We start from the raw sequence: 26409 nt of genomic DNA on the forward strand, positions 1-26409 counted from the left end.
TGGTAAAGACATAGCTGGAGTACTGTGTCCAGTTCTGGGTCCCCCAGTACAAGAAAGAGATGCACTTACTGGACCAAGTCCAGTGAAGGGCCACAAAAATGATTAGGGGACTAGAGCATCTTTCATATGAGGAAAGGCTGAAAGAGCTGGGACTGTTCAGCCAGGAAAAGAGAAGGCTCAGGGGGGATCTTATTCATGCGTATAAATACCTGATGTGTGAGAATGAAGACTACAGAGCCAGGCTCTTCGCAGTGGTGCCCAGAGACAAGACAAGAGGCAATGGGCACAAATTAAAAAACATGAAATTCCATCTGAACAAAAGAAAACACTGTTCTACTGTGAGGCTGGTCAAACGTTGCTGAAGGAGGTTGAGGGGACTCCATCCATGGAGATATTCAACACCCAGCTGGACATGGTCATGGGCAACATGTTCTATCTGACCCTGCTTGAGCAGAGGGCTTGGATTAGATGGTTTCATGAGGTCTCTTCCAACCAAAACAATTCTGTGATTCTGAGATTGTATTGTTGTCTATGACTATCTAGTGCGAGGATGTAGAGAAGACTGAGCCAGGCTCTTTTCAGAGATACCTAGTGGAAGGACAAGAATAAATGTCGTAAGATCCAGTTAGATGCAAGGACAACTTTTTTTACCATGGGGATGGTCAGCCCAGAGAGTCTATGAAATCTCTGTCCTTGGAAATATTCAAAACTCAACCACACAAGGCCTTATGCAGCTTAATCTAATTGGACCTGCTTTAAGTGGGGTTTGGACTAGGTGACATCCAGAGGTCCATCCCAAGCTGAATGATTTCATGATTCTCATGCAAATCTGGATTTAAAGAATGTAACCTGTCACAGATTAACATATTTGTGGAAACACTTAAAATACACATGACTGTTAAATATAGGGCTGGTAAAACATACGCAGACTGGAATAGGACTATAGAATACAAGATCAGGACCTAGGCAAACCTAAGTTACTCTAGCTAGCTATCACTTTAGCCTGGAAGTACTGATCACCTGAGAAACACTGTTTCCCCCTCTCTAAACCAGGCAAATAGTCAGAAGAACACTGTCTTAGTATTTGCTAGTGCTTTGAAGCATTCAGATGGAACACCCTACTGGCTAAAAGCAAAGGTTTATTGATGAAACCCCAGAAACACTTTCCACTAACTTCAGTGACTAACAGAAGATGGATCTAAGTAGAACCATGGGGACTGACAATCATTGCCATATCATCAAGTACCTCAGTTTACTGGCCTGTCAGTAAGTACAACCAGTCCCAGAGATTTCAGAAGGAAGCAGAAGGACTATCTCAAAAATATGAAATAAACTGCCCATGGATTCCTTACCAAGTACGGAAATGTACAGATTGGTTTATGTCCAAAAGAAAAGGGGAGGGTTAAAATTTATTATATTTTTATAGTGTCTAAATGTGTCTTTGAATTCTTTGTTTGTAATATCTTTTCCTTTCCTGAATGTTGTTAACTGACTGACCTGATTTCCACCAGCTGTCAGTGAGTTTGACAGGCCAATTACATACTGACCAAAAAACCATTTCTGTTTATATTTTCAAATTTGTTGCTAAATTTCTTCAGTCTTCTGCTGATCTAGTAGTTCAAGACAGGATAGACAAAAATGCTGAAATTAATACTAACAAAAATTCACCTTCTTAATGCAGTACAGAAATTTTAGGACTTGAATGTCTGACTACAAATGGTGGCCTGTTCTCATTTTCTGACTTGCACTCAGCAGACCCCAGACTCAGTCTTGACAGCTGCTGCTGATTTTCTCTGCAGAGTTCACAGACGTGGTCTCTAGTGTTTAGAGAAGGAGCCTGTGATTTTAAGGACCTTGTATGCCTTCTGTAGCTTTTATCCCTTTCCACTGATCTCTTGCATTGTGTTGGTGATCAGTTCCTTCGTTTTGGTGATGCAGATGCAGACACAGATCTTTGATTCCTTGTTCTGTTTCAGCCCTGGCAGAGAAATTAACTATTGTACAATCACCTAAGTAAAAACAGGTACAAACCATTTGCAACTCCCTGCAAAGAAGACTAAGCTCTAAGCAGAAACTAGTCCAGTAGGAATTGACCATATGATAGCAGAATTTGGATCTTTGTATGTACAAAATAGAAGAATCTGTGATTCTGTGTTGGAGTGTGGCAAAGCCAAAACCAGAAAGAAGTCAGCATGGGCTCATATATCTTATGTCCTTCCACATTATCTAAGTCGTATAACCTCTCATCTAGGGCTCAATCCTGAAAGATTATTTCCTGGCTGTCACAGAGCTCAGAGAAGGATGAAGTACTTCAGAAATGCACTTGTGAGCTTAGAAAACTCAGAACTTTGGTTAAAATCTTGAAATCTTTACTTCTGTGGGAGCTTATTCAAGTAAACGTTGTAAGTGTCCCAGGTCAAGAGACAATTTGTGGGGGTCAAATTCAGCAACCATTACTCAAACAAAAGTACTTCATCTGCTGTGAGTGTTTTGTTCCAGCAGGGAGGGCAGAATTTTGTCCCCGTGGGATTTTATCTAATAGATAACCTATTAGATATATAGCCACTATGCAAAGCACAGAAAGCACTGGTAGCGCTTTCTCAGAGGAGGACTAACTGGTTGCAATTCAGTCTGGATCAAAGGATGCAATGATAAATAGGGGAAGCATGAATTCACTAAGCAAAAGCATGCAGAGAGAAACATTTGTAAAAGCTAGATATAAACCCCTGTCAGCAAAAGACAGGAGGCAGTGAAATGCCATCAAATCAAGAGATCATTATTTGCTCAAATCTTACCTTCTACAGAAAGCAATGCAAGGATTATTTGGTTTTGTGGGCTTTCCCTGGAACAAATTGCTTAATAATTAGGAAATGAGAGCATCTGGGACAGCAGATAACAAACTGAGAAATGGATGGTTTTGGTTCAGTCAGTCAGATTTGCGGTTGTTACAACACAATCTAGGACTCCTAGCATGGCCTTAAATCTTACCTACCATTGCTGCCTAAGTTATCCAGATACAAAGGCAACAGTAAAGCTAGACTCAAACAGACTCAGTCAAAGGTTATAAAATTGTAACTAGGTCTGCATCCTTACCATAAATACTTACGTAATTCTTCCTTCTGTACTGAAGAGGAAGCTCTGTAATGGTTGTTCTTGTGGACATCTCTATTTATAGTGCTATTCCCTTAAAAATAACAGTTAAGGGGAAAGGATTAAAAACATAATCATTGCATATACATTCCCCTTATAATCAGAACACTTGAAGTCCTTCATTGCAACTGCAGAATCAAAAGTGACTAAAAGAGGCACTGCAGCTAAAAAAGACTTGTGGCAAACTCACCAGCAAAGAACAGTTGTAAAGCAATTTTGCTATGAAAAGCAGTAATTTGATTTTAGTCTGCTCTCTTAATAGGTATAAACCATGCAAGATTTGGCTTAGCAGAGCAGCACTGGAGTCTGATGCTGTCATTAACTTTTCAACTATCACAAGTGCCCCAAAATATTTTGGGGATGGAGATGACTGCAAGGCTTGAAGGCAGACTACCTAGTTACGGAGCACAGAATGTTCAAAGCTGTGACAGAGAATGTATAGACTACGTATAATGCAGGTTTTACAAAGTATGTATAATGCATGGGTTTATACACATCATGCTAAATATTGGTCCAGATGATTTCTCAGTGCTTTCAGTATGACCAGGAGTCACTTCAGTGGGCAAACAACTAATAATTCTAATCAGCTACCTGCAGGAATAAAATCAAGAAGGTTGATATGAGATTACAACATTCCAATGTTTGTTCAGCAAATGTGTCATCATAAAATGGTGTTGAAAGACAGTCACCATGACTTTTGAAATGTATTCTCTCCAGAGAGCCAGCATGTAGTAAAAGCACATCATGTAATCTGGACATCCAACCACAAGGCATGAGACCAGTGTCCTACTAACTGAGGGCACAAGTATCCACATATTACAAGCGAAAAGCAGGTGTGGATCCCTCAGGGACGAGGCACAACACTCAGCAAGTGAAAGCTTTGGCTTTAATGAAAGTGCAGCGTTACCACAGTGGGAGCCCCGGTACACCAATGCTAATCAAACGGGGACCTGATGCAGTGGAACCCTGCTTGGGAGTGAAGATCAAAGGAAGCACCATGGGGTGGATAATACAACTTGCACTGATTAACATATCATACATACGCAATGTCCTGGTTTGCTCACTAGGGAATTCACTGATGTAACGCAGGTGCTGTTGTCTGAAATCTGAGATCTGCAGATGGCCATCACATTGGCACCCATGCAAAGGTGGGTGCAGATGAGGGGGGAAGTGAACTATCCTGGGTTACCATCACAACGAGATAAAACGTGCTTGGGACTCTGCATATTCAGATGGGAAGAAGTGAACTACCCCAGGTTACCGTAACAAGGTAAGACATGCTTGGGACTCTACAAACTCAGATGGGAAGAAGCAAACGATCCCAGGTTACCATGACAATGAGATAAGATGTGCTTGGGACTCTACATACTCGGATAGGGGAGACAAACTATCCTGGGTTACCATAACAAAGTCTTCTTCGCTCTACACCACACTTCTCTCTCATTCTCCTCTTCCTTCGGAACCCCATTAACTATGTTCTGAGTGAATGGAGAAGGTCAGCACTGCTCTGTATAGGCAGTACAGCCAGAGATGGAATATACTTTCATAAGCTCCCACCACAGGAGGCAAGCTATAAGGTACACTGTCAAGTACCTGGCTTAGAAACTACAGCAGGGGTTTTGACTTCCTGAAGTGAGACACTAAGCTGCCCACAGTGGATACTATGCTATAAAAGCTGCTACTGCCTTCACTTGGATGGTTCTGTGTCTTCACAGGGGCAAGGACACATGCTCACTTCTAATCAGACTAAAAACAAAACCTGCAATTTGGTGATTTCTAGACAAAACAGTGGCACAAGGAAGAAAATTTTCAGAAAAAGTTAATAATGAGAGTTAACACTTTTGATCCTATTCAAAGTTTCATCTTTTCTAGTCACATTGCTTGTAAGGACCGTCTTTCTAATGGATGCCAGCTTTACAGTCACCAGGAAAAACTCTTTTGTGAGCTTTTGACACTACAGAAAGAAAGCAAATAGTCAGTTTTGCCATATGAGGTCTAGTTTCTGATGTAGTATGGACATAGGCAGGCACTGGTTCCTCTCATTAGGAATATACTTAGTTTTTCTGAATAATATTTTACTTTAGAAAGTTGAAAGAGGGCAACATATCTCACTGTACAAAAAGCAAGCAAAATCTCTAAGCTGCACATTTGTGCAGAGCCAAAAAAATAAGGGGGGGGGGGGAAACACCTGAAGTTTGAGTCATGAAAGACATGTAGGTACTATACAGAACAAAGAACAGGTGTTCTACAGGGCCAGAATATACTGAGGAGACTCTTAAATCCTTTAGCACCTTTTAAAACAGTCTCATCCCTTTTAGAGTTATCACTGAACAGTCTTTTCTGTCCTAACAATGCACAGAGTGACAAACAAGCATTATATAATACACCTAGGTACATGACTGCATGATACCAACAAAGCTTGCATGAAAGTAATCATATGAGAAGATGATCACTCTCTGGACTAACAGAGATCACACTTTTTTTTTGGCCTTATTTAGGCTTTTCTGTAGAGATAATAACAGATTGTCTCATTTGAGTGTCTGCATCTTCTTTTTCCAGTATCACTGAATGTTTTTGAACCTGGAATGACATCACAAATAACCACTTATTATATCAGCAACCCTTAAAAGCAAAAAGCAAGGAAGAAAGGGGAAGATTAATATCTGAAGCAAAGTATTTTGAAAAATAAATACAAAATTTACAAGCAATAGTTATTACACAGGGAACATAAAGTATATTTTGAATGTGCCATAATAGAACAATAACCAATTTTAACAAATTGCCTGCAGTTTTAGAATATATACGAATGTTCCATCATCAGTGACCTTAACAACAGCACTCATCTGCCACCCAGTGTCCATTTGCCTTTTTTCCCATCTTATAAAAACACACAGTATGAATTCTGTAGAAGAGCAACAGTACTATCTGCCAAGGTGAACTCTACATTATTATTTGAGCTCTATTTGAATGTTACTAGCAAACTAGACTACTATTAGAAATAAGAAAATCAGGGTAAAGAAACTAAAGCAACATGACTGATCCTAACAAAGTATTCAATGAGACCAGTCAGAAGAGGGATTTTTTTCTCCTCAAGTGTGTATCCAAGAATATATGGGAAGTGACGGAGTAGAAGGAAATAGCGTTGGAGGAGGTCCTGAAATTTACAAGGGAGAAAAAGCTGGGGGGCATGGCATAAAACTAACACCCACTAATATCCTTTCCAGTCTCAAATTAACCAGCATGTGGAAAAATATGGAACAGCATGTGGAACACAGCCTGGCCTAAGAACAGAAAAATCATCTAATTGACTTGAGGGAAGGTAGTAGAGGCCAACCCTCAAACAGCTCAGTTCAGAGCAACTTATAAGGGGAACAATGTGTACCACATCACGTACTTTAGAGAGACAGTCAGACAAGCAGGCAAGTGAATACATGGACCTACTTCATCATTTTTAGTTATTCAACTATTCAAGCATTTTAAAAATCATGCTTACTTTCAAGCATTTCGAGTACTGCAGCAGGATCTATGGCACTTTCAAACACCTTCAGGAAAACAGTAAGAAGTAAACAAATTCATTATAACACCAACTAATTTAACAATCTAGCATCATAGGAACAATTACCCTGGTTTCAGCTGGGATAGAGTTAATTTTCTTCCTAGTAGCTGGTATAGTGCTGTGTTTTGGGTTTTAGTATGAGAATAATAGTCATAACACACTGATGTTTTGGTTCTTGCTAAGTGGTGTTTACACTGGCGAGGACTTTTCAGCTTCCCATGCTCTGCCAGGTGCACAAGAAACTGGGAGGGGGCACAGCCAGGAGAGTTGATCCAAACTGACCAAAGGGCTATTCCATACCATAGGATGTCATGCTCAGTATTTAAACTGGGGGAGTTGGCCAGGGGGAAGTGATCACTGCTCGGGGACTGGCTGGCCGTTTGTCAGCAGGTGGTGAGCAGTTGTATCACTGCCTGGGTTTTTTCCCCCCCCTGGGTTTTGTTCCTCTCTCACTCTCTCGTTTTCCTTCTCATTACAATTTTTTATTATTATTATTATTATTTTGTTCCAATTATTAAACTGTTCTTATCTCAACCCACAAGTTTTCTTACTTTTGCTCTTCTGATTCTCTCCCCCATTCGCACGGGGGTGGGCGGGGGGGGGAGGGTGAGCGAGCGGCTGTGTCTACTTAATTGCTGACTGGGGCTAAACCACAACAGTCCTTTATAATAATGGCCAGTTGGGGTCAGCTGTCCTGGCTGTGCCCCCTCCCAGCTTCTTGTGCACCTGGCAGAGCAGGGGAAGCTGAAAAGTCCTTGACAAGTGTAAACACCTCTTAGCAACAACCAAAACATTAGTGTGCTATCAACATTATTCTTATACTAAAATCCAAAACACAGCACTATACCAGCTACTAGGAAGAAAATTAATTCTACCCCAGCCAAAACCAGGAGAACAGTTAAATACCTATTCAAAGCAATTCCCCTATTCTTTGTCAAGCTGCCATTAAGCAAAATCAAACTTAACTAATACCCTGTACCTATGTTTGTGTACTTTAAGATGTCATTAACATTTTAAAAGTTATGCAATATTTTGGAAAAAATACTTTAGAGCTGAAACTGCATATTCATCCATGTCTGCATCAACTTCAGAACAGTCTGTACTTTGTAGGAAAAATTATCGTGTTTACAGTACCATAAGTGCAATTCTATGAACTGTAAAACAGCAGACCCACAAGTACAATTAGGAAATTTATGTTTGGAAAACACTTGAATTCTTGGCCAATCCTATAGGACACATTCCAAAAGAAAAAACTAAAAGCCCTAACTGCAATCACCTTAAAGCACAGATAATCTTCCACAGGGATTATAGATAAATGAGAAGGTTTTCCTGTATGTTTCTATGTATTATGTAAAGATTGTCCAAGTATCTCATAAAAATAAAATGAATTAAGATATCATCTATGAAATGTCTTTTAAGAAGCAAATTCAAATGCATTTGCCTGTATTTATTTCTTGTCTGCTTTACTACAACGAATTATGTCTTATTCAAAGATACTCTTCTCATGCCTTGGAGTCAAATTATGACCCCTTTGAAGTAAATGGGAACTTTACCACTAATTTTATTTGGGCATTCATGCTGGACATTCCACCTATCTAAAGAAGCTGCCCTCAGCTGTATCCCCCTTATTTTATCAATATTTACTGCATTTTTGTTTATTTCAAATGTGCCAACTTCCTTCTTCAAACGGTATAAGTGTTTTCAGACAATATTTTAGCAACAGTCTTTTTTTGAGAGGGCTGTGCAAAGTCATGTTTTCCCTAAGAAAATGTGTTCCTTCATGTTAGTTAATACCTACTGATGAATGTCACAGGCACAAAAACACATTACTGTGAGGGAAGACAAAAGATGAACTTACCTAACAACATCTACTTCCTAATAATTACTTTGATGCTCCTCTTATGACTAGGTAAATGTACGAGAAACTACTCTTCTATAGAAGTGGGTTACATTACCCACTTCTGGTCAGAATGTGGCTATGGGCTTTTATTGCAGAGAGACTGAAGAGTCTTGTGTTCAGAGCTGTGCTCGCCTTGAGACAGGGTGAAGGCCTTAATGAAAAGTATACTTTGTAGCTTTCAGATGTATTAACTATGTAGCTTCTCGCTTGTGGCAATAACAACCACAGGGGGAAAGGGAAAGTAATCGTGTCCCTCAAGGAAAGGCGTCTTGTGAGCCAGATGCAAAGAATTTGAGAGAAACAGGTAGAGAGAGTGGTTTGAAAAAGAACAGGGAAGAGTCTGAAAGAAATAGATAAGAAAGATACTGTTCCTCTAAACTTCATCTATTCCCATTTTGCTCATATGGAAATAGGACAAAATACGTTCACATGCGTCAGCATGGTTTTGCTTGTCGACAGACATAGCCATTCTGTCTTACACCATTTTTTAAAAACAATTTCCAAACACAAAAAACTGTTCACTGGAGCCATAACCAATGAGCATACAGTCAAGTACAGGACAAACACACTGAAGTCTCCTGTTCTCACTAGTTCCAGGTGTTGGTGTGGCATGTAAAATGGCAGCAAAACCACTTGTCTATCATTTATTTGGATCTTCATTTACATCACATGTCTGCTGTAATGACAAAAATCTTGATTTAGAACTGAGGTATCATATTGCTTCCAGAACAATCATATCTGAAGCAGAATAAATTCAATTACCCTCATGTACACTGTTGCCATTACTGAGATTAGGTAAGAACTGTCCATGTGAGAGATGACCTCTCATAACCACTGCTGTCAAAGCTCTAGAATAAAATCTTAAAGAAACATTAAAATCTATTCTATTCCAGGAATGGGCCTAACACTTCATCTTATTATGTTGAAATACATGTGAAACAAGAATAACCTTTCAGTTGTAAAGAAAAATAAGATTATGCATGACTTACAGCTTGTGCAAGGCTTGAGACATTAGACCTCTAGCCCAAGGCATCTAACAAGTGAAAGTCACCTTTTCAAAGCACATCTTCTCATGAAACAAGAGAGGGAAAACAGGAGGAAAGCACTCTGTCACTTTGTGTTGACCCAAGATGCACACACTGAGAAAAACATCATGTTTCTCAGGCAGAAACACACCAGGGCATGTACCCTTAGGAAAGAAAAAAATATGTTCACATGAGACTCCTTAGTCTAGTCTTACACACACGCATCAGTCCAAGCCTGCAGGACTCTATCTCAGAAGGGACTCAGTAGGCCTTTGGCTTTATTACTGATAATCTCAACAGGGTGCCAGATTAAGACCTATCATTGGGAGTTCTCTCATTTTGTATTTTGGACTTTTCTTTTTTATCGTCTCATGTAACGGGGTCTGATTTCATAGACCTTGGCATTACGCCCAACAGAAACATTCGATACCTAAAAGGAAACGAATGAGTGAAAAACACCATTTTTTTTCTTACATCTGATGAGAAGACCTGTTATGAGCAACATATTAGAATAATCCATTTGCACAACAGCAGTAATCCCTTTCATTAAATGAACATCACACAGCAAGGAAAACTCCACATGTAATCTAACCTTTTCCTTGCACACTCTTCCTAGCAGACTTTATGCCTGCAACCCCAAATAACCAATCAGTGCCTCCTGTTTGGAGGAAGAGCTAAATAACCCATGGATGAGAAACTACGGCTACAACAAGGGCATGTTTAACTCCCTTCACGAGTTAAAATCACTGCAAAGGTACAAATTCATTCTACAGCAGAGAGTACTTCAGAGAACAGAGTCTAGCTACTTCCCATCTGCTGTTAGTACACTTGCACTTAGAGCAAAGAAAGTGGAAGCAACACATACTGAAAAGGGCTGAAAATCCATGGCATGTATGGGTCAGTTTTTAATCTCTGTAATAAGGCAAGTGAGCATGAGATTTTAAATACATGTCTTTCCTTAATCTGTTTGGAGGATTTTGGCACCAATTTGGAGCTAGTTTTGGTCAACCTGAAATTGTATGTCTTAGTGACTAAGTGACTGCAAAAGTGTGACAAGTAAATTATTCATCAGAAAAAGTTTCATTTCACTCTAGCTCCTATAACCGTAGCATCTTTGGAGGGATGGCTTGCTGGCTGAATCCAAGAGAGGATGTTCTTGCCTCCAACTTGACTTTGCACTGCTGATCACAGACTCTAGACTTGGCTGTTCAGTCAGTTTTGAATCCACCTCACTGTCCACTTACCTAACCCATACTTTGTTAGCTTGTCTATGAGGATGTTATGGGAGACAGCGTCAAAAGCCTTACTGAAGCTGAGGTAAACAACATTGCCTGCTTTCCCCTTATCTGCCAAGCTAGTCGCTGCATTGTGGAAGACTGTCAGGTCAGTTAGGGAGGATTTCCCGTTTGCTAACTTCTATTCCCAGATGAGAACCAAGCCGTTAAAAACCCAGCAGCTCCCCAGGAGCTCTTAGACCTGAAGGTGCCTTCACAGGCGTACATACACAAATATTCAAACACAGTGTATGTATATACATACGTGCACACACACCCCCCTAGACAGTATATCTACGGGTACACATCTGCTCATACATGCGTAGTTTTGTTGTATGGTGCGGCACCTCGGGGTGCCGGAATAACCATGGTGACAACTTTCTACCTCTCCGCGTCCCCCGCCGCTCTCCCGCACCGCCTGTCTGGGGCGCCCGGCCGCTCCTCCCTCCCCGCCGCCCCGCTCTGCCCGCAGCCTCACGGCGTGGACCTGCAGCTCGACGGCCGCCTTCAGCGGCACCTGGGCCGCGGGGCCGGGGCGGGCGGCGGCGGGGCTGGGCGGGACGACGGCCCGGCCCGGCCCGGCGCCACCCGCGTTGCCACGGCGACGGCGGCGCCCCAACGGCCGCGGCGCGCGGCGCTGTCGTGGCCGCGCGCCCGGCGGCGCCGCTGACGGCAACGCCCGGCAGCGCTGGGCGCGCGCCGGCTCCTGCGCACGCACCCGCGGGCGCGTCGCCTTTATTCTTTTGAAATACATATACTATACGTGTGCACACATATCATTTGTCAGCGTCCTGCGGTCGCCTCCAGGGAGGTGGCCGGCCCTCCGCCGGCACGGAAGAGGCCCAACACACGGTACTCCGAGCAGGGACACGCGGGAGCGCCCCGGCGTCATAACCGCTGGCCGCCGCGCGCCACCAGCAGCCGGGCCTCGCGGGGGGCTGCGGCGCGTCCCCGCTGCGGCGGGCAGCGTGCGCGGCGGCGGGGCCTCCCGCGGGGCCGGGGCCGGGACCGGGGCAGGGGCAGGCGCAGGGGCATGGGCACGGACAGACCCGCCGGCCCCGCCCGCCCCGGCCCGCCCCCGCCCGGCGCGGCTGGCGCAGGCCCCGCCCGACGGCGCCGGGGGCGGGAGCGCGGCGGCCCGCTTAGGTTGACGGAAGTGGTGCGCTGCCTCACTTCCGGTGAGGTGTGTAAGCGCCGCGGGCGGCCGGGGTCGGCGGTCGGCGGGGATGGCGCTGTGGCTCCCGCGCTCACGGGACGGCGGCCCGCCGTCGGAGGAGGACGAGGAGCGGGGGCGGGCTCCCGCCTCCCGTCAGCGCCTGCCGGAAGTGCAGGTACATCCGTGCCCCCCACCCCCTGCCGTCCCGGCACCTCGCGCCCCTTCCCGCCCCCGGTGGCGCAGCTCCCCCGCCCCGGCCGGCGCCGAGCGGGTCGGTGCTGCGGGCGCCTCGGCTGCCCCGCGGCCGCAGCCCGACCTCGCCGCGGGGAGGGGGCCGCGGAGGGACGTGGGTCACCGCGGAGCCCGGTGCGTGTCGGGGCGGGGGTGTGCGGAAGCGTCCGCTCCCCGCCGGGGCCGCTCCGCCGCCCTGGAGCACGCCACGGGGGGCAGATGCGCTGCTGCCGCGGGGGGGGGGTCTGGCGTCTGCCACCACCCGTGGGTAACAGTTCCATGTTTGGGAAGTGATGTGGAAGGAGCGGGGTTGAAGTTATCCCGGCATCATTATGTCTAAAAAGCAGACACATAAGCGGTGTGTTTCTCTGTCGGCTAGGGCGAGTCGGCGTTCTAGAAATGCGTTGCCAGGAATTCTGCGCGTTCTTGCAAGAGCTGCCATTACATTAGTTTTCCAAACAGTGAAATTTTAATTTTGTTATTAAAAAAATTAAAATGCTAAATGCTGCAATTCCCAAACAGAGTTGGCACAAGAACTTTGATGTACTTGCATGAAAGTTTCCTTCAAATCATCTTTCACAACTGGTGTTGTCCTTCATGTCCCTCTGCCAGAGCTTATCAGCACCACCCGTTTCGTAATATGGCACTGGAAGGTTGAGGAACTAATACATACGGATGTTTTTTTTCCTCCATTCTTGGTGGGAAGGCATGGCATGTGCTTTTGAGGATACTTTCTGAAGTTACTGAGTGTGAATTCCCAGCACATGCCTGGAAGTAATATAAGCAGTGTTGCTTAAGAGGTCACTTTTCTCTCCCGGCTATGAGTGCTGACCTCCTCAATAGATTTGACCAAAAGGAGCATATGCTTGTGCTGGGCCTCAGCCACGTCGTAACTTAAATTCCACTTTCACTGTCGGTTTAAGGGAAGATGTTGGCCATCTGTTAGGTACTAATCCACACTGGAATGCAGGCAGCAGCAGTTACTTTTGTGGTCTGACATGACAAAACTGATACTTCCTTCTCAGAAGTATATAGTCTATATAGCACACTTGGCTAGCATTGCAGCCCAAAGATAGCCAGAGAGGTTTCAGCTGTGTCAAAATTATTTTTACAGTCTGGAGACTATTACTGATAGTAGTACATGGTCCATGATTTTGCAAAGGCACTTAACAAAGTTAAGACTGCTCAAATTGGAAATCTCTTTCTAAAAAACATGTAGCTGTACAATACCATGCTTCATCACTCCTGCAAATATAATGCTGCATATCTAAGATGTCTTCCAGGTGCGTTATCTTTGGGATTTAGGCTTATCTGCTCCTATACAAACTGTAAACTGTCAATTTTCCCTCCATAAACAGCATGTCTGATTTTCCTCACAGACATACAGCCAAGGGATTGAATTAGCCTGCCAAAAAGAAAGAGAGTTCGTGAAGCACTCTGTGGAATGCACGTGGAACCTAGCAGAAGCCCAGCAAAAACTTGGTAGCTTAGCACTGCATAATTCAGAATCCCGCGATCAGGAATCTGCTCAAGCAAAGACTGAAGCTGCAGAGTTGAGATGGAGAGAGGAAGAGTGGAGAAGAAAAGAAGAAGCACTAAAGCAGAGGGAAAGACAGAATCTATGGAACACAGATCCTGTTAGTAAGGAGGTATTTAATAAGGTATGACGCATATCAATGTGCATGAAAACAAGTGTCAGCCTCTTTTTTTCATTCCATTTGTTACTAGTCTTGAGTGTCTTCTGTGTCCAGTACAGCAGAAAACCACAGTATGTGTTAAATGGCGGGGGAACACAGTTCTTTCTTTGCCTCATGAAAGGGAGCAAGCTGCACTCAAACTACAAGTCTGGATGACATTTCTCTACCAGAAGTGTGGATCAGAACTTGGCGTGGGTCACCTAGGTAGTAGATATGAGCCAGCAATGTGCACTTGCAGCCCAGAAAGCCAGTCTTATCCTGGGCTGCATCAAAAGAAGCGTGGCCAGCAGGTTGAGGGAGGTGATTCTGCCCCTGTACTCCGCTCTGGTGAGACCCCCCCTGGACTACTGCGTCCAGCTCTGGGGTCCCCAGCATAAGAAAGACATGGACCTGTTGGAACAGGTCCAGAGGAGGGCCATTAAAACGGTCGGAGGGATTGAACACCTCTCCTATGAAGAAAGGTTGAGAGAGTTGGGGTTGTTCAGCTTGGAGAAGAGAAGGTGCTGGGGAGGCCTTATTGACCTTATTGTGGCCGTTCAATACTTAAAGGGGGCTTATCAGGAAGATGAAGAGAGACTTTTTTATCATGGCCTGTAGTGATAGAAAAGGGGTAATGGTTTTAAACTGAAAGAGGGTAGGTTTAGATTGGATATAAGGAAGAAATTTTTCACGATGAGGGTGGTGAGACATTGGAACAGGTTGCCCAGAGAAACTGTGAATGCCCCATTCCTGGAAGTGTTCAAGGTCAGGTTGGATGGGGCTTTGAGCAACCTGATCTAGTGAAAGATGTCCCTGTTCATGGCAGGGAGGGGTGGAACTACATGATCTTTATATGTCCCATCTAACCCAAACCACTCTATGATTCTATGTAGTGCAAGTGTTGCCAAATGCACTGAACAACAGTTTCTTCACATGAAGAGTGTGCTCTATTGTGCCAAATTCTTAAAAAGTGAAACTGTTAGTTTGCCTCTAATAATTACTACTGTAATACAGATTATTTAGCACAAACTTTTTTTACAGTAGAATCTCAGCTTTGATTTCACAATTTAGTTTGAACAGCTAGCGCATGTCCTAATTTCACTGATTTAGCTGCATCCAGGCTGCAATATCCATGATTCTCATTGTTGACAGATCAGTAAGTTCCTACCTGAGGACACAAGTTTCTCAGAGTTCTTTGGTCAGTAGACTATAATGAGACTTTTAAACTCTATTATTAGGTAATGCACTTTTTTTAAAGAAAGCCTTCTCAAGTATATGTCATGACTCTAAAATTAGAACATAGCCCTTTAAATAGTAACGTATTAAATATAATACTCCTATATATCACAAAAGGGTATGTCTGGCGTTTCTGTGACGGTACAATTTTTCTCTTCCTCAGAGTTTTATTAATCAAAAAAGAAAAGAAATAGAAGATGAAGATGTGTCTGAACCCCTTATGCAAAAACATGAACAAAAGATTAGACACTTTGGTGAGTGTGCTTTTTCCAACATTTTGCAGTTCAAACTTCTACAGAATTTGTGTAGGTTTGCTCCCTATTGTGCAGAATTAATGCTAACAGATGAAAGACCTGGCTAAAAGACTGTTCAGCTTTATTTTATCAGGACAGAAAATAATTTCAAAGGGAAATAAGGTGTAAATTGTAGAAGCTTGTTAGTTCCTGTGATCAATAAGAACTTAAATTTAAAAAAAAAAATTAAAAATTAATACTCAAATGAGCTTAAGCCCTGAAAACTAAAGTTCTAGCAGCTTTTTCTGCTGTTCAGTGGGAAAAGGCAGGGACATTCATGGAAATGCAAGTTGTGTATAGGAGTGCATGGGATTGTCCATAGCTGTCTCCTTTTAATAAATGTTTTTCTGGTGGCTATTAAGCTACAAGGGTAATGACTGATTAAAGGGAAATGTCTGTAAACATCTACTGAGAGTATGTGTGCATGGAATTGTGCATTTCTTAAAATTATATTTAATTATCCACTAGGTGTCACTTCAGCTCTGTCATAACTGTTGAACCCAATTAAGCACTCTTGTGGTTTAGCCCTAGTCGGCAATTAAATACCACACAGCTGATTGCTCCCCCCCCGCCCCCGGTGCGATGGGGGAGAGAATCGGAAGAGCAAAAGTAAGAAAACTTGTGGGTTGAGATAAGAACAGTTCAATAATTGGAACAAAATAATAATAATAATAAATTGTAATGAGAAGGAAAACGAGAGAGTGAGAGAGGAACAAAACCCCGGGGGGGGGGAACAGTGATACAACTGCTCACCACCCGCTGACTGATGCCCAGCCAGTCCCCAAGCAGCAATCGCTGCCCCCAGCCAACTTCCCCCAGTTTAAATACTGAGCATGATGCCATATGGTATGGAATAGCCCTGTGGCCAGTTTGGATCAACTATCCTGGTTGTGCCCCCTCCCAGTTTCTTGTGCACCTGGCAGAGCATGGGAAGCTGAAAAGTCCTTGGCCAGTGTAAACACCACTTAGCAACAACCAAAACATCAGCATGTTATCAATATTATTCTCATACTAAATCCAAAACACAGCACTATACCAGCTACTAGGAAGAAAATTAACTCTATCCCAGCTGAAACCAGGACAAGCACAAAGCTGGTCTCGTAACATATCTGAAATTTTGATGGTTCTCTGAAGTGCTTTCCATTCTTAGTTACAGGCTGGTTTCAGATTATGGTATAGTATAGCCATATCTGGAATTCCAGAACAATTAAGAGCAGGACTGAGTTGGCAAAATTCAGTTCTTTGTACAAACTCATTTTTACTAAGCTGTTTGGCTTCTAAGGATCTTAAACTGTTTTAAAGAAAGCGTTTCTAGCCCTGTTAGCCTTAGCAAGCCTTGCAAGTACCAAGTTGAGGCACAACACTGTCAAAAGTATGCAAATAGCAGTGATAGGCACAGGTTCTCTCAAATACCTTAACTGCTAAGTGTAATGACAGCAGAATCAGAAGACATCTCCCCTGCTGTGCATTTCAGCAGAAAAAGTGTCTTTCTTGCAGGCTTCCTAGCTAAGCGTTGGGCAAAATTACTTTGTTGTCTAAATTCAGATTAAGCTGTTACAGAAACAACCTTGTTACAGAAGGTCATAAATTCTTTTCTTACCTCCTAAATTCAAAGCCGTATTGTTACTTTAATTCAAAATACGTAAGTCTATTGTAAAAAGGGACAGTACATTAATGCTCTTTCAAGTCTCTTATTCTGTGCTAGCTGCTGCCAAGGGGCAGTGTGGACTTCGCTAACCACAATGCATGAGTCCTGTTTCTCGATCCTGCTCTGGCTTCCAAGCAATAAAGAACTTATGTGGAATAGCTCTCTTGAAAACAGCCAAAAGAAATATTAGCCATTGCTTTCTCTTTAGGGATTTGTTCGCTAGAATTAAGATGAGCTTAGGTCATTACCACTGAATTATCTTTAGCCCAGTTATAATTATATGCTGATAAGATGGGTAAAGCTGTACGTGTGGTACCTGTTGCCAGTAATGACTTGACTGTCAGTGATACATGAAGGACAATTTTAAGAAGTGGTCTGAGTATTTAGTTCTGATTTTTAAACTCAGCTCTTTACATGAACGTAGCTTCATGCTATCACAATTCAGTCTTCTAGTTAACTTTCCAATACTGATGTGGCTTTGCTTTTTGAGATCAAGCTGTTCCGGTAATTAAATTTGAATTTCTTAAAACCCTAGCAAATCATGTGTTAGAAGCACTTTCATTTTTGACAGACTACACACTCTTTTTTTTGCATCATTTGCAAACATTTAGATTTGTGTTTGTCAGAATCACTGAATGTAAATCTCTATCCATAAACTTTTAAAACTATTTGATGATGTAACTAATAGATACCTACACCACTTTGTTAGTGTGTATGAGAACTGATTAAAAATAACTTCTCAACGATGCTAGACATGCATTAAAATACAGGAAATTGTGACTGTTAAAATCTACTTTTAGTATCTTCAAAGTGTGATTATACCTTCTGGTAATGCTCTTTCAGCGTTGGTTGATGTATAAATAAATCCCCCAAATTTAGCTGCGTGCGGTCATTCTGAGGTTAGTGAATTGCAAAGGTGTTATATACTGGGGTATCAATTCAAGTAACTTCCTTGCTGCATTAAATCATTTATACATTTAGAATATCTTAACTATGTTTCTCTTATTAGGTATGCTAAGCAGATGGGATGATAGTCAAAGATTTTTGTCTGATCACCCATATCTTGTATGTGAAGAAACATCTAGATATCTCACGTTGTGGTGTTTTCATCTAGAAGCTGAACAGGTATGAAGAAGATGCTTAAATTGTTTGAAAGCGTACAGTTTCCCACTTGCACTATAGAAAAGCTGACCAACTTGATTAGCTGTTTAACTGTTCTTCCCGCCCTCTCTCTACTTTCCTGAAGAAAACTCTATAGTGCATTGTCACATATATGTCTAGTTATAGCTAATTATCAGTCCCTTTGCTTCTGTGAGCATCAGTTCTCATCTGTTTAGGAACTAGAACAAAAGGCAATTATGCTGAATTTTAGAAATATAATTACAGGAAATATCTTTAAATCATAACATTAACTTTTTTTTTTTTTTTCAGAAAAGAGCTCTGATGGAGCAAGTAGCACACCAAGCAGTTGTAATGCAGTTTATTATAGAAATTGCCAGAAGCTGCAATGTGGATCCAAGAGGCTGTTTTCGTCTCTTCTTCCAAAAAGCCAAAGTAAGTCAACTTGGGTAATGATGGGAGAAACTCCTGATGCTGTACAAGGGACCAGTGTTTTAGAGGTTTCTTCCTAACCATAGGAGGCTAAATATTTTATTGACTGACTTAGGCTTATGGGAAAGTGTTTTGTTAGCAAATCTTTTCTAGACAGAATATTTTGGTGTAATTCTGATTCTGAAAATGACAGTTTAGTGCATTTTGCTTATCCCAGAGGAAAAGCAAGATACAGCAGGGGGACAACAGGGTTATTATACACAAGTATTAACTAAGTACAAACAGCAAACATAGACCAGTTTAAGGACTGATTTTGGCTAATTACACCTGTGTTTTCACAGTGTACCTGTGTATTTAAACAACTTCCCATTTAATCTGCATTTCACAGTGGGGCCCAAAAATAGTGTCCCTTTCTCATTACTGAAATAGAGCAATCCAGAGCTATGCAGGAGAAATGCAGGAAGACTGAAACTGTGGTTTGCTGTAGACTGTATTCAGTTATTCAAGACTCTGATGGATCTCTGTATTGCCTAAAGGAGTTCAGTTAAAGTGCGAGTCAACTCGTAATTTACTTTTGACCAGAGTGCTACAACAAGCACCTGTTCTTCTAAGGGTACTGGCTTCTGAGTTGGAATAAAGGAAAGGCTAAAATTAGATTTAATTTTACATGTCCTTAGATAAATCAGTTACTTTGCTTCTACATATAAGTACTACAGATTGTCTTAAAAATAAATCTACCTGAAATTTCATTTTAAGTTGACTAACATTATTGTTGAGTTGTTCACAGTTGTTATTCCCCAAAGGGTATAACATGCATTACTGTGTGTTTTTTTTCAGCACTGTGTATGCTTAAAACTCAAAAGTAAATCCAGCTGAAGTGCAAATATTTCATTTTTCTCTTTGCAGACAGGAGAAGCCTATTTTGAGGCTTTTAAAAATGAACTTGAGGCATTCAAGACAAGAGTGAGAATCTGGTCACAATCACATGGATTTCAAACTATGTTACTACATGATCTCAGTGTCAATCCTGGTTGCGTAGGAGACCTGACATCTTTTTCACAGGTAGGTCTATTATTTCTAGAAATTAATTTAACTAAAGTTGGAGTAGGTCCTGCCTTGAGAAGCTGTACCTTTCTGAAATATAAAGAGGATTATTCCTAGGACTGCTAGTGCTCAGGATATAACGTGCAGTATTATCAATATGCAAGGCCTATCTGGGCTTTCTTTTTACTTGCTGGAATTCAGAAAGCATCAGCATAAGGTCAAAAGCATATGTTAGTTCAGTGTCCTTACATTTTCATGCTTAAACACTGCATCATAAAACTGATCAGATGCTAGAATTGTATTCACAGTCTTTACCACAAGCAGTGAAATGGGCTTTCAGTATATTCATGGGATCATTCAGGTAAGTCAAGCCTAAGGAAATTCTGTTGTGATAAAGTAAACTGAGGATACTTAGGTCTTTTGTTACAGTACTAGTGATGGCCACATTCTGGAATGAAGAAGCAACTTAAAAGATTGTCAGAAATTAGGCATTAGGGAAGGAGTCACAATTGAAACTACTTATTTTAAATAATTTGATTAAAGTACCTCTCAAGTAAGATCCAACAGCTGAATTTTAAGTAAATGTGCAGTCAACTGCTAGAAATATTGAAACCAAATACAAGATATGCCAGCAAATTTAAAGAATTCTTGACACAGTGAGATAATATTGGTTGATGAATTTTTCAGAACTTATTTCCTTACTATTGCAAATTTGTCTCATCTTAAGATGGACAACATGATGAATCCAACTTAAGCTAAAATCTCTCTGTTTCCCCCCCCCCCCCCCCCCCCCATACAGTTATGGAGAATTAAGCTGTCAATTTTTCATCTGTTCCAGAACACAGGTGACCTACAAGGTTCCATAAACACAGATGTCTGCAGTTTAAACTCTGTGATACAAAGAGATGAAGAAGAATCCAAAATGATGGACACAGTATAGTACTCTTAAGACTGAGGCCAAGTACTCTTCTTTTTTTTTCTTTCTTTCTTCCCACCCTCTCCCCCCAAAGAAACAAACATGGCTATTTTCTTGACACTTATTTTTCTGGGTACTGCACTTTATTTTTGGTGTCAGATTTTTGTTGTTGTTGTTGTTGTTGTTTGGTTTTAGGGGGGAAGGGATTTTGAAGGGTGGGTAATTCAGAAAAACTTGTAATTTTGTTTGAAAATGTGCTGCTAGGTTTTTGGTTGTCCTTGAAGAGCAGGGTTCTCCTACTGCCGAATGTGAAACTGGATGTGTTTTCTGCTACTAACCTTGCCTTTCATGACTTTAGAAATTAAAGTATGAAAAAAAAATCTGCACAAATACAATGTTTACAAGAAGCAGTAGATTCTTGGTAGAATCTGCTATTGTCTTACAGATGTGGACATGTTTTACTCTATGAATATTGGAGATCACAACTGTATTCATGCTACCTTGCTGACATTATAAGCTCTCAAATTTGGTTATCACTAATAGCAATAAATCAATATCTGGTATCAGTATTTCAGATCTGAATGGATTAGATTTAAAACACTGGCTTTCTACCTCTACTAAGGGGATTTAAATGTTACATTGTGCTTTCATTAAACATAACTTGGTTTTATCCTAAAATATAAGCAACGCTTGTCTACATATGAGTGCTGGGTTGTATGATTTCTGAGAGTCTGACTCTCTTCTTGTTCAGAAGGCTAACTTCAGATTTTTTTTTTTTTAAACCAAGTCTCATTACAGGGAGAAGTATTTGATAGAGGGGATATGGGGGGAACTTGTACAAGGGTTAGGCTAAGGCTTCAGTTTAAACAAAAAACTTTGTTGCAGTTCATATAGGGTAAGGTGTCATATGGGGTTTGAAAGGTATTTCATATGCTACTAAAGTGGGTTTCTGACACTGCCAACTCAAACAATTAAAGTGGAAAATCATTAAAAGCTTCCTGTTTGAGGACCTGGAAATCCAAATACTATTTCTAGACAAGGCCTTCCACAGAAGCTCTGCAATCCAAAATCCTACTCTGCTTTTCTAATTTGCTGCTATTACAGCAGTTCTATCTATAAAAATGTATACTGTAGCTCATATCTCAAATAATGGTATCAGTACACGCTCTCAGTCCTTTACTGTATTGTTCTGATTTTATGTAAGGTCTGGAAGGTATCTAGATTTCAGTAGTTTGATGAACACAGTCTACCTGCAGTTGCTCATTCAGGCAAAAGCTGCGGTGAGATCAAGTGATTTTCAGCTTTGGCTATAGCAGAGACAGGGAAAAGTCTAAGTCTGTAGTATATACCAGAGTGAGTATTAGTACAAATGCAGTAGGAAAAGTAGGAACTCCAGATCCACTGATAGAAATAGCTTTTCATGTGCCTTGTGTTCTCTAGCAGTTCTGCAGACAGACTGAGGATAAAGGAGCAAGCAGCAGCTCTGTCCCAGATGCAAATTAGAGATAACCAGCTTCAGTAGTTATCTAAATTTTTAAGTTTGACAGATACTCCAGAGAGGATAAGTAAACACTGCCTCTTCCTTAATAATTAATTAATTATTAAGGGAAACTAATAACTTCAGGTTGTTATTTAACTGAATGTTACGTACAAGGGTAGTAAGGGCAGTGTAGCACAGTGACTTCCAATTGCTACCATTAGCAGTAGAGCCACATTGATCTAGCAACCTGTAATGTACTGAAAGTTATTTTTAAAGTTTCTAAGGGGCTAAAACTGGATGGTGTGGGAACAAGTGTCAAATCATAAGGAGATTCCCTCCCCCTTCTGGTGAGCTGAAACTTATGTAGGCTGGCAAAAAACCAAGCATAGCTGCTTTTTATTGAAATCAAAATAAATAGAAGTAAGCAGCGCATCGGGGTTTCTCATTGAACTTGATTCTCAGTGATGTGGTAGCTACTGTTTTCTAACCATGACTTTAAGGAAGTGCATCTGTAAACTCACTCAGTCTACAGTCTCCATATAGACATTTCTGAAGATGAAAGTACAAGTGGTCAGCCTTTTGGCAAGCTTTCTTTAGAATGTAAGGAAAGCTGTTTGCAGTGATAGCTGTTGCACATATCGTTCATTTATAGTAATGGGAAAGCTTTACAAATTCTACAATTACCATCTTTTTTAGACTCAGATGTGTCTCAATATTGGTAACGCTAAAACTAAATGTGCAAATGTAGTGCAAGGTATGTCAGCGCCACAGCTCTGTAGTCATTTATGAACAGTCACTGCAAAAGGAGATTGGGACCTGTGTTAGTAGGACACAGCTACTTCAGACGTTGCCTAGACAGAGTTGTTTGTCCTCAAGTTTTTCTGACTCTTCTTGAAACTCTCAATTTGGTGAGCATAAAAACAGGGCTAGGAGAGTTCACTGAAAAATAGCAATGTCTGCATTACCTGGACTGTTAAGAAGTGTGTGGCCTGGGGAGGTTTGTAACTCCACTTATCTAGTGAATAAATACATAGAAGAGCTGGTCAGAGACATGAGTGAGTAATATGAACTCCTGAAAAACAGTCCAACTGCTACAATAAAACTTGCTACAGTAATACAACAAAGTTAATAATTTGACCACTGGAAATCCTGGCATTGGCATCAATGAGCAGTTGTTTTTTCAAAGATAGTAGAAAAGACACATTCACTAGTCAAGATCATGTAGCTACAGGCTTACCAGATTATACTTCATCTGCTCAGTATCTGCTGTCTTTTTACCAATAAAGTCTTACACAGCTGCACACAGGCTTTACCAAATGTGTTACACATCACTGAAACTCCATTTTTTCATGCCTGCAAGATGGGTGCTCTGAGGGCAGAAATATAAACGTAGTAGTGAGGCCAATCATCCAAGCAAGTGTTAAGGGTAATTTAAGCCCAGCAAAATCACCTAACATCTGTGCAAGCAGAAGTAGAAGAAGGTGACTGTCTCCCATGAGATCAACCTATACGTATGCCAGTTCTGGTCTGAAATGGCTTTTTGCAGAATGGTGGTCATGGCTCCCCACAGCTTCTGGCTGGCCCCAACTAATCACATATTCAAGAAACATGCTTTCATGTCCTTATCATTGCTTTGCGCTACATTTCATGAGTAAGTAAATAAAATAATGTGCTTTTTAATTAAGCTGTATTCTGAACTGTTTCCTTCACCAGTCAATATTTGAAGACATAAATATTTTCTGAATAAGAGACACAAGAGTAGCTGCTTTTGTTAAAGTCAGTTACTATATTACAAAAATTAGGTATATTTAATATAAAAAAATACAGCATTAAAGTGAGAACCACAGGCAACAAAGTTTTGTCATGATGTAAGTTAAGGACAACATTAGACTTCAATTATTGATCAGTCTGGTAGACTACTTAGAGAAATCCTTGATTGCTGAATCTCATGTAATCAAGTGTGAGCTATGACAGATGAGCAGAAGTTAGACCTATTTTCACCTGGGAGTGGCAGCATCTTTCTGGCTCACATCTGGCAACTTGGTTTGGAGGAAAGCATAGATATGTGGCCAGATCTTATTGGTTTCTGTTCCAGAGAAGGATTTCAATAACCCTTTTTCCCTAAGGAAGAAAAAGAAGAAAGGATTACAGAAGGCAAATTGTTTAATTGTTCCAGGATCTCCACCTCACTTTAAGATTGCCCTGGCAGGAGGGTGCAATTATGCATGTGATTTAACACCAAGAACAGCCATAACATTGGGAATGCAGGCTGGACGTGCATTACTCTCTTCCTCAAACAGTGAGCTGTTGGCCACATCAGTTCATAAAACTGACAGCTGTCCACAGAGCACTTAATAACAAACTATGAAAGGTAAAAATAAGCAGCAATGCAGTCATACAGCACATGCTATACAGCAGTCATCCAAACAACTGCAACTAATCCAGGTATTATAAAGTTACACCTCAAGGATCAAAGAAGGTGCATCAGAACAAGCAAGTGAACCAGGCACAATCAAGTTATTATGAATTAGTTCTACTAGCTAGTTTTATCTGTAAAGTATGTTATTATCAGTAATAACAGCAGCTTAGGCCTATGTCTTACTGTGGTGCTTTGAGGCATTTTCACTTCAGAAAGCTACCAAAGTCAGGAAAATCATTGTCAATCCAGAAAAACTCCTTCTTTAAAACTTAACCACCCCAAAGATGGAGCTTCTAGTCTTCTGCTCAACAGTTTTGGTAGAGCATAATGAAGGGTGGTGGATATGGAGACAGAGGAAGGACAGTCACTTCAGGATGTTGTCAAAGAGAGTCTGATTTCTTTGTCTAGGCAAGATAAGACTACAGAACTCTACATGGTGACCTACTATTATCTCTATATTAGCAATGTGATATTTGCAGCTTTACATTAAAATAAATTTTGTGTATAATTTTGGCTTTTAAAAGAACTAATAATTTGTTATCATTCCACAGTGCAAATGGCAGTATTCTCAAATAGCTACTTATTGCCGAAGAGTCTTGCTAGCTGTGCCCGTCACAATCCTGTTCTTAGAACAGCCACTTTTAAATCCTTGTTAACAGTTTTTCTATTTGTGTATCACTTCTTGACCCCTTGCCCTTGTTAGGAGGGCTGCTACTTACACATCCAGAAGAGAAAATACTGTTAAATCTTCCCAAAAAATATACTGTCTCTGTTACCTTAATAACCAGAGCTATGTTGCTCGGAACAGTACTATCACATATTGAATAACGCATAGTGCTCTTTGTAAAGCTAAATATGGCTGCAGTGAAAGGCTCTTTTGCTAAGCAGGCTCCTGAAGAGGTTTCATGTAACAGTGGAAAACATGCTCATTTTACTGGGCTGATTTCTTATTGAGCTGATGAAAGATACACTGCTACTCATACCACGTTCACTGTTGCAATATCTCTGTAACTGAAGAGATCTGTTCCTCACTATGCTAAGGTGGAAGAAGCTTTTAGAATGTGGAAGAATAGATTTTACTACTTACCGATAATATTCTAGAACAGGTTTTGTTTGTGCATCATAAGCCTGCAGCCTCTTGGTAACCGTCTCTGGCTTATCATCATCACGCTGAACAAGTGGCTCTCCAGTAATATCATCAATGCCCTAATCATGGTTAAAAGCAACCACTGGTCTTATTTCTGTTTAAGTATGTTTTGTGTAATTTTCTATTTAAATTATGATCAGTTTCCAGTTAGTAAAGGTGTAGATTTCTGCTTATAAAGAGAAAGGCTACTGCCCATATCTTATCTGGAATGGAAGACGTTGACTTGCCAGTAAAACAGTCCATCAGTTAAAAATATTTTCTCAGTATTGGCAATGAACATCAGGTCATAGTAACTTGACTAATTTGTCCTCTGGAACATCCATTGAATATGGGAAATGTGTAGACAAAACCTTCATATATGAGGGAAAACAGTATTGTTGGTAATACGTTCCTGCATAACAGGAAACGAGGAGGAGACCAAGTGGACCATTGTTTGACTATACTGAAATGGGGAAAAGAGTTAATGGCCCTTTAAGTTGCAAAATGGAAGAGTTATCATGTAGCAAGAGCTGTACAAAAAATGGCATAAAAGCCACCTGAAGTTTTTCTAGGATTCAGTAAACAGAGATAGGGACATAATGTGTGAACTATGACAGCTCTTACTTTACTGCACATTTCACCTCCAATTTACTGAAGTGCTTTAAGTGATTATGGAGCTTTTAAGCTTTGAAACCAGCAAGGACTGAAGAAATTATTGACCACTGGCA

The 26409-nt window shown here is 41.2% G+C and overlaps 3 protein-coding genes across 6 annotated transcripts in view; 1 reads left to right on the top strand and 2 right to left on the bottom strand.

Moving 5' to 3' along the window:
• Positions 1 to 1844: 1844 nt before the first annotated feature.
• LOC140651455 (uncharacterized) lies at positions 1845 to 11659 on the bottom strand. The gene is made up of 3 exons (XM_072860929.1): positions 11224 to 11659; positions 3107 to 3184; positions 1845 to 1978 (listed from the first exon to the last, which is right to left on the bottom strand). Exons 1-3 carry the CDS (start codon positions 11657 to 11659, stop codon positions 1875 to 1877), a joined length of 618 nt encoding a protein of 205 aa, XP_072717030.1. The 3' UTR covers positions 1845 to 1874.
• A 366-nt stretch (positions 11660 to 12025) lies between these two features.
• CDC37L1 (cell division cycle 37 like 1, HSP90 cochaperone) lies at positions 12026 to 21333 on the top strand. Its single transcript, XM_072858716.1, has 7 exons — positions 12026 to 12236; positions 13672 to 13953; positions 15368 to 15458; positions 18155 to 18270; positions 18577 to 18699; positions 19603 to 19758; positions 20579 to 21333. Exons 1-7 carry the CDS (start codon positions 12132 to 12134, stop codon positions 20678 to 20680), a joined length of 975 nt encoding a protein of 324 aa, XP_072714817.1. The 5' UTR covers positions 12026 to 12131; the 3' UTR covers positions 20681 to 21333.
• A 2077-nt stretch (positions 21334 to 23410) lies between these two features.
• The window catches only part of AK3 (adenylate kinase 3), a 32366-nt gene continuing 29367 nt past the window's right edge, over positions 23411 to 26409 (bottom strand). For 3 of the 4 annotated variants that reach the window (XM_072858721.1, XM_072858718.1, XM_072858720.1), the window contains exons 4-5: positions 25643 to 25761; positions 23411 to 24257 (exon numbers count right to left, since the gene is read on the bottom strand). In XM_072858721.1, coding sequence (XP_072714822.1) covers positions 24134 to 24257; positions 25643 to 25761 — 243 coding nt within the window. In that variant the 3' untranslated portion in view covers positions 23411 to 24133. The remainder of the gene's footprint in view (positions 24258 to 25642; positions 25762 to 26409) is intronic. The other variant, XM_072858717.1, reaches the window with a different exon arrangement.

This window comes from Ciconia boyciana, chromosome 4 (assembly GCF_034638445.1).
Source record: "Ciconia boyciana chromosome 4, ASM3463844v1, whole genome shotgun sequence".
NCBI classification, from domain to species: Eukaryota; Metazoa; Chordata; class Aves; order Ciconiiformes; family Ciconiidae; genus Ciconia; species Ciconia boyciana.

What these genes read in the sequence shown, in the direction of transcription:
- CDC37L1 (XM_072858716.1), top strand. Translation starts at nt 12,132, where the DNA reads ATGGCGCTGTGGCTCCCGCGCTCACGGGACGGCGGCCCGCCGTCGGAG. An exon ending in AGCGCCTGCCGGAAGTGCAG is followed by an intron (nt 12,237 to 13,671) that starts GTACATCCGTGC and finishes TTTTCCTCACAG; the next exon opens with ACATACAGCCAAGGGATTGA. An exon ending in TTCATCTAGAAGCTGAACAG is followed by an intron (nt 18,271 to 18,576) that starts GTATGAAGAAGA and finishes TTTTTTTTTCAG; the next exon opens with AAAAGAGCTCTGATGGAGCA.
- LOC140651455 (XM_072860929.1), bottom strand. Translation starts at nt 11,659, where the DNA reads ATGTATTTCAAAAGAATAAAGGCGACGCGCCCGCGGGTGCGTGCGCAG. An exon ending in CATACAACAAAACTACGCAT is followed by an intron (nt 3,185 to 11,223) that starts GTATGAGCAGAT and finishes GTTATTTTTAAG; the next exon opens with GGAATAGCACTATAAATAGA. An exon ending in AGTACAGAAGGAAGAATTAC is followed by an intron (nt 1,979 to 3,106) that starts GTAAGTATTTAT and finishes TTTCTCTGCCAG; the next exon opens with GGCTGAAACAGAACAAGGAA.